Source organism: Triticum aestivum, chromosome 2D, assembly GCF_018294505.1.
Source record: "Triticum aestivum cultivar Chinese Spring chromosome 2D, IWGSC CS RefSeq v2.1, whole genome shotgun sequence".
Classification (NCBI taxonomy): domain Eukaryota; kingdom Viridiplantae; phylum Streptophyta; class Magnoliopsida; order Poales; family Poaceae; genus Triticum; species Triticum aestivum.
The window spans coordinates 568,207,663-568,213,963 of NC_057799.1; the positions used below are offsets into that span (position 1 = coordinate 568,207,663).

The 6,301-nt window shown below is 45.1% G+C and overlaps 1 protein-coding gene across 1 annotated transcript; it reads right to left on the minus strand.

Annotated features, from left to right (window-relative positions):
• Positions 1 to 2,489: 2,489 nt before the first annotated feature.
• Positions 2,490 to 4,511, minus strand: LOC123054561 (probable prefoldin subunit 2). The gene is made up of 2 exons (XM_044478353.1): positions 4,328 to 4,511; positions 2,490 to 3,256 (listed from the first exon to the last, which is right to left on the minus strand). Exon 2 carries the CDS (start codon positions 3,219 to 3,221, stop codon positions 2,781 to 2,783), a length of 441 nt encoding a protein of 146 aa, XP_044334288.1. The 5' UTR covers positions 3,222 to 3,256; positions 4,328 to 4,511; the 3' UTR covers positions 2,490 to 2,780.
• Between the last annotated feature and the right edge of the window lie 1,790 nt (positions 4,512 to 6,301).

A 6,301-nucleotide genomic window follows, 5' to 3' on the forward strand; every position in this document is an offset into this window, starting at 1 on the left:
ATGGGTTGATTGATGATCGTGATTGGTTTGAGTTACATATTTTATTATTGGTGTTGTCCTATGGTGCTCTTCGTGTCGCGCAAGCGTGAGCGATCCCCATTGTAGGGTTTGCAATATGTTCATGATTTGCTTATGGAGGGTGGCGTGAGTGACAGAAGCACAGAGCCGAGTAAGTAGGTTGTTTGCGTATGGGAATAAAGAGGACTTGATACTTTAATGCTATGATTGGGTTTTACCTTAATGATCTTTAGTAGTTACATATGTTTGCTAGAGTTTCAATCATAAGTGCATATGATCCCAGAAGAGAAAGTATGTTAGCTTATGCCTCTCCCTCATATAAAATTCAATAACGATTACCGGTTTAGTTATCGATTGCTCAGGGACAAATAACTTTCTTGTTACAAAAATCTCTCTACTAAAACTATCTTAATTGTTTCTTTATCTAAACAGCCCCTATATTTTATTTACGTGCTCTTTATTATCTTGCAAACATATCCTACAACACCTATAAAGTATTTCTAGTTTCATACTTGTTCTAGGTAAAGCGAATGTTAAGCGTGCGTCGAGTTGTGTCGGTGGTCGATAGAACTTGAGGGAATATGTGTTCTACCTTTAGCTCCTCGTTGGATTCGACACTCTTATTTATCGAGAAAGGCTACAACTGATCCCCTACACTTGTGGGTCATCAGAAACCTTGATCCAAGAGGAAGGCGAGGGGTCGCCGGTGCCGGAGCCATGCCACGCAGGTATGCTTTGCCGAGCAGGAGGGCTTCTCAGGAGCGGAGGAATCCATGAGGACGACGCTGGTAGCGCTAGCGATCTGGGGGTTGGGCTAGGGATGGGGACGATAGGGAGGAAATGATATGTATATATGGACAGCGACCGAATGGGGAAGTTGGACTAGTATAGACCCATTTTACTTCGTGTCGGGGACGTGAATTATCGAATTGGGTCAGTTCGGTTTGGATATTCGGAATTTCGCAGCCCGGACACAGGCGGGAGGAGCGAGACGGAAAACCCTATAGGACGCTCAATGCCTCATAAATGTCGAGGCTTCGCACACGGATATGCAAGCGAGCTACGGAGTAGGCTGGCCCATTAGCTAGCGTCTGTATTTTCTGTACAGTTTTTTTCTACCGGTTTTGGGAACCTCTAGAAGGTTCCTGAACCGGTGTTTTGTCTAGTTTGTTTTTCTATTGGTTTTTTCTGGTTTTCTCAGGTTTTCATGTTTCGTTTGTTCTTATTCTTTATTTTTCACTTTTCCAATTTCCTTTTCTATTTTTTGTGTCTTTCATAAATTCAAATATTTCATTTTTTGATTTTTTTTGCTGTTTAGAAAAAGTTCCAAATTCAAAATTTTTGTTCACATTTTTAGTAAGTGTTTTGTTCATGTTTAGAGATGTTCCGAATAATATTTTGTTCATGTTTTTAAGATTTGTTCAGACTTTTGAAATTTGTTCACGATTTTCAGTAAGTGTTTGAAAAGTGAAACACGCTTTAAAAAATGGTTCATGTTTTTCAAAATTTGTTCACTTTTTAATAAATTGTTCGCCAATTTAATTTGTTTACATTCTAAAAAATTGTCTGGAATTTCAAAAAAATTGTTCATTTTTTTCAAAAATGGAAAAATGTTCGCTTTGTAAGAAAATGTTCCATGGTGGCGATAAAGAGGTCGGTGTTACACTTCTAATATAAATTGTGATTTGGGGCGACGAAGAGGTCGGAGTTCCACGGTGGCACCTCCAAGGAGGAGAATGATATCCGAAGACGCCGTCGCGGATTCGTGGTGTGCTGTTGAGCCACGGACCGAGGACGGCGTCGTGGAGGCGTCGCTCTGGGTTGCCCCGATGTGCGCAGACCTGACGCCGGGTTGCGGGCAGCGGCTGGGCAACATGAGGTGTCGTCCTGTGACTGGCTGCTATGGTTGCGCGGTGAGCTTCCGTTTTTTTTTAGTTTGTGAGCTTCAGCTGATGGGATTGGCTCGGCTTGTACGCGGGGATTTGGATGCGGGCGCGTCGGGTGTTCGTTGGCTTGTTCCGGATGAAAACCTAGTGCTGACCTCGGTGGCGGCGACTCTTTTGGTTTATCGACGGTCTCTTTGGTTTATGTTTGTTAAAAACCCAGAGTATCTTCTACACGTTGCTTCTTTGGTGCTGATCCGTCGGTTTGCTCATCTATTTTGGAACGGAGGAAGTAGCAAGGTACCATCATTTTCCTTGACACAAAGGAAAGCCACATTGCATAATCTATGAATAAATCTTCTGCAAAAAAGATAAAGAAAAAGTACACTAGGAACTGCACATAACCTAGTACAACAAGGTTTCACACACAAGGTATTGCAAGCCATAATTCAGCAAGCCAATATGGCTTAGATGGAAAGCCTGATCGGGTCCTATCCGACTCTGATCAAGAAGAAAAATGTATCCATCTGGTATTTTTGCCAACACGCCTTAACATTTCGGTGCGGTAAAATTTCTTTGAAACTCATCTTGAATCGAAACATGTCATCAACAGACAGAAAAGTTCTGAAGCGCAACAACATAAGGGAGACAAAAGACACGCGAGTCATGACACAACCAGCGCAAAATCTGCAGTTTACGAACAGAGTCCTGATCTACCATAATCTCTAGTTTTACACGCGAGGATTCAACAGTACTGCATAGGTGTAGCATGATAAACTGCACCCAGAAACACACAATCACTGTCAGGTTGGCATCCGGTAACAAGCAATCTGGCTTCGATAAAGAACTGTGCAAGTCTCCTTGCCCTGCCATTCTGCTCTACTGGCCCGCAAGGCCAACAAGAACACCCTGGGCAGAGGCTTCCTTCATGCTGCCTTCTTCGTTGGCGCTGTTGTCGCCCTTCCTGATCCTGATCTTGTACTTGAGCTCAAACTCGGTGATCTCTTGCTTCTTCCTCTCCAGAGCCTCCTTCATGCGAGCGACGACCTCTTCAAGGCCCTCCTTGTTGCGGTGCACGGCGGGCAAGACTTCCCTGATGGTCCTCTCAACCAAGACTCCGCCAATCATCCTGTAGCAACGCCTTGTGGGGTCCAGGGGCTCTATTGCGCCAATCACAAGGGCGTGCTCACTGACTTCCATTTCCAGCTCCGTGATCTTGGTGTAGAGCTGGTTCATTTCAGTGCGCATGTTGGCATAGGTATTTGCAACTACTTGCTCATTTATGGGTTCTTTGCCATCGCCACCTGCTCTGCTTGCCATTTTCCTTGTGATGCCCTAACAGCAAGGAAAGAAACCTGCAGAGAGAAAATGAACATTCTTTTAGAATCAAAACTGGGTAAAAGTGCATTGCAGCGTAACCAAGTGAAGTGTCTCAAGAGATAATTTTTCAGGAAGCAAAGAAAACAAATAATAATCCGTACACACAGTTGGCAATAATCACCATAACTTAACACTCAAAAGACAAATATACTGCTGTAGAAAGAAAATTACCAAGGGCATCAAAGGCAAACGTATTGCTGAAGCATACCAACAGCGAGCAATCTTGAAAAGTGTATTGAAGCAAACCAATGGAGTGTTTCCAGAAATACCACGAGAGAAAGCTGATGTTTGCACAGGAAATATATAAAGTATCCATCCAGTTATAAACTTTCTACACATTCCATACACAATGCTGCCCTGACTAAGTTTGAAAAGTTGCTAGTACAGACACTGTCAGACTGATTCAACTACAAGGCAACACCTAGCTATTTTGGGCTATTTCATCTGCTTGAACTATAATTACTTCTGTTGTTCTGCAGTCCTGCTTGGCACAATAAATTACGAGAAAACCTGTAACAGCAGCATAGCAACCTACCCAGCAACCAGACACCTTGAGCTTCGGAACCCGATCCAGATCGAGGTTCGAGATCTATCAAGAGTTTGCGCCCCAATTCGTCTATTTCAGAACATCGGCACGAAATCCTTCTCCCCGAGCGCTAGGATCATCTGCCTGACAACGGTGGAGATGACCTAGCGGCCCGCCCGTCGCGCAACAGCAGCTCTTCCCGCTCGCTGCGGATGCACGCGCGCATCTGAGAGGACTAAGGACAGAGAGGCCTAGACAGGGGAGACGCCGATCCAGGCCCGGCCGCCACCGGGCGCCGTTCCGGGCCAGGGCACGGACCCCTCCTCATCTCCCCGGAACCGAGCTGCTTGCCGTCAGAGGGGAAGGAAGCAGCGCGCGCAGTACCTTTCGGCCGCGGTCAGAGAGAGGGCGGATATGGACGAGAGAGCACGGGCAACAGCGAGGAGCTCGCCGTCCGGCGCTGCCTTCCGGTCCCGATTCGAGAGAAAGAAAGGAAAGAGGACGGAGAGAGAGGAATCACCTTCACGCGCGCCGCCGCCGATGCGAGATCTCCCAGCCGCCGCCGCCGCCGCCGCCTCCTCCTTTCTGTTCGTGAGTGAGAGAACCCTATTGTTTTCCTTTGCTCAGTGTGTTCTTGCTTTCCTATGTTTTGGTAACCTTTTTTCTTAGGGGTTCCTACTTTTTGGTACCTGATCACGGGCCTCTTTCTATTTCAACGACGTCGATCCGGTAGAGAGATAGAGCTACTCCCTCCGTTCCAGAATAGATGAAGTACAAAATTGGGTCATCTATTTTAGAACGGAAGAAGTAGGTGTTAGATCTATTGATTCTTCCCGGATCATAATTTAGTTCAGCGGCGAAGCTACGTGTTAGATGTGAGGTCAACTGATCTCATAACTTTTCTGAAAATAAGCCTAAAACATGGTTCAGTTATTGTTCACCATGATTTTTTTAAAAAAAAAATACCATTGACCCCACAGATACTTTAAACTGGCCTCGCGCTGATTTAGTTGGTGTGTCAGTAAAGAAAAGCGGATGGCTGGTTTTTGGTGCGGTGACTTCAACATCTTCGTTTGTTTTGTTTCATAATATTGATTTGGTTTCATCAATTCTTTGAATTGAGGCAATTCTTAAATGATGCTTCTTGAGCAGTTATCAGATCTTGTTTTTATTGGCAAGTGTCAATTATGGTCTTCAAGGCATTTGTAAATGTCCCTTCGTTTTACCATCGGTTTAGTGCAAGTTTCGAGCTCTGATAAGCGACAATGCAATCGAAGGAATAAGGTGACAAGTATGGTTTTTGATTTTTTTTTTCTTCCGTTAGCTTTATATCTTGTTGTCATTCCATTATACTAGCGAGTATTTCTTCGTAGTTATATACAATGCCTTTTGAACGTTTTTTTTCTTTTAATGTATGGTTTTCACTGGACTCCTTCGTGTTTCATCAATCAAAAAAATAAAAAATCACCCGCTCGTCTTAAAAAGAATGTATTTGTCTCTCATTTTGCTCCTCCTTCTTTGTGCTCCCCTCCTCCTCTGTAGCCCCATTCCACAACCTAGTTTTACATTGTTAATTAACTCTCTAAAACCCAACTGATGGTCTAAAAAAAGACCCATTACTACTCCTAGTAACTATTTTTAGGTAGTAGTTGTGGCCACAAACTCGGACTTCGGTAGTGCTAGATGAAAAAACTCATAAGTACCGAGACAATGAAAACGTGAGAAATTGAGTGGCAATAGTGGAATACATGAGGATTTTGGTTGAGGGTCTTATCTTTGGGTTCAAGCACCCTGAGGGAGTCCTGGACTAACGGGTCCTCGGGCTTCCGGCCTGTTAGCCATGGGTCGGACTGATGGGCTGTGAAGATACGAAGACCGAAGACTGCACCCGTGTTCGGATGGGACTCTCCTTGGCGTGGAAGGCAAGCTTGGCGACCGAATATGTAGATTCCTTTCTTTGTAACCGACCTTGTGTAACCCTAAATCCTCCCGGTGTCTATGTAAACCGGAGGACTTAGTCCGGAGAGGATATACTCATTACCATAGTCATACAGGCTAGACTTATAGGGTTTAGCCATCTCGATCTCGTGGTAGATCAACTCTTGTAATACTCATATTCATCAAGATCAATCAAGCAGGAAGTAGGGTATTACCTCCATAGAGAGGGCCCGAACCTGGGTAAACATCGTGTCCCCTGTATCCTATTACCATCGACCTTAGACGCATAGTTCGGGACCCCCTACCCGAGATCCGCCGGTTTTGACACCGACATTGGTGCTTCATTGAGAGTTCCACTATGCCGTCGACGACAGGATCGATGACTCGCCTCGTCCTTAAAGACAATATCACCGCCGAAGGAGAACTGGTCCCAGGCCAAACCCTCCAGCTGGGCGGTTTTACCATGACCGCCCGTTCAGCCGTTAAGCCGACGTTGACCTCTCGGGCCATCGAAAATCCTCTTCGTATCGACCCCAAACACTCCAAGCAGATGGAT

What these genes read in the sequence shown, in the direction of transcription:
- LOC123054561 (XM_044478353.1), bottom strand. Translation starts at nt 3,221, where the DNA reads ATGGCAAGCAGAGCAGGTGGCGATGGCAAAGAACCCATAAATGAGCAA.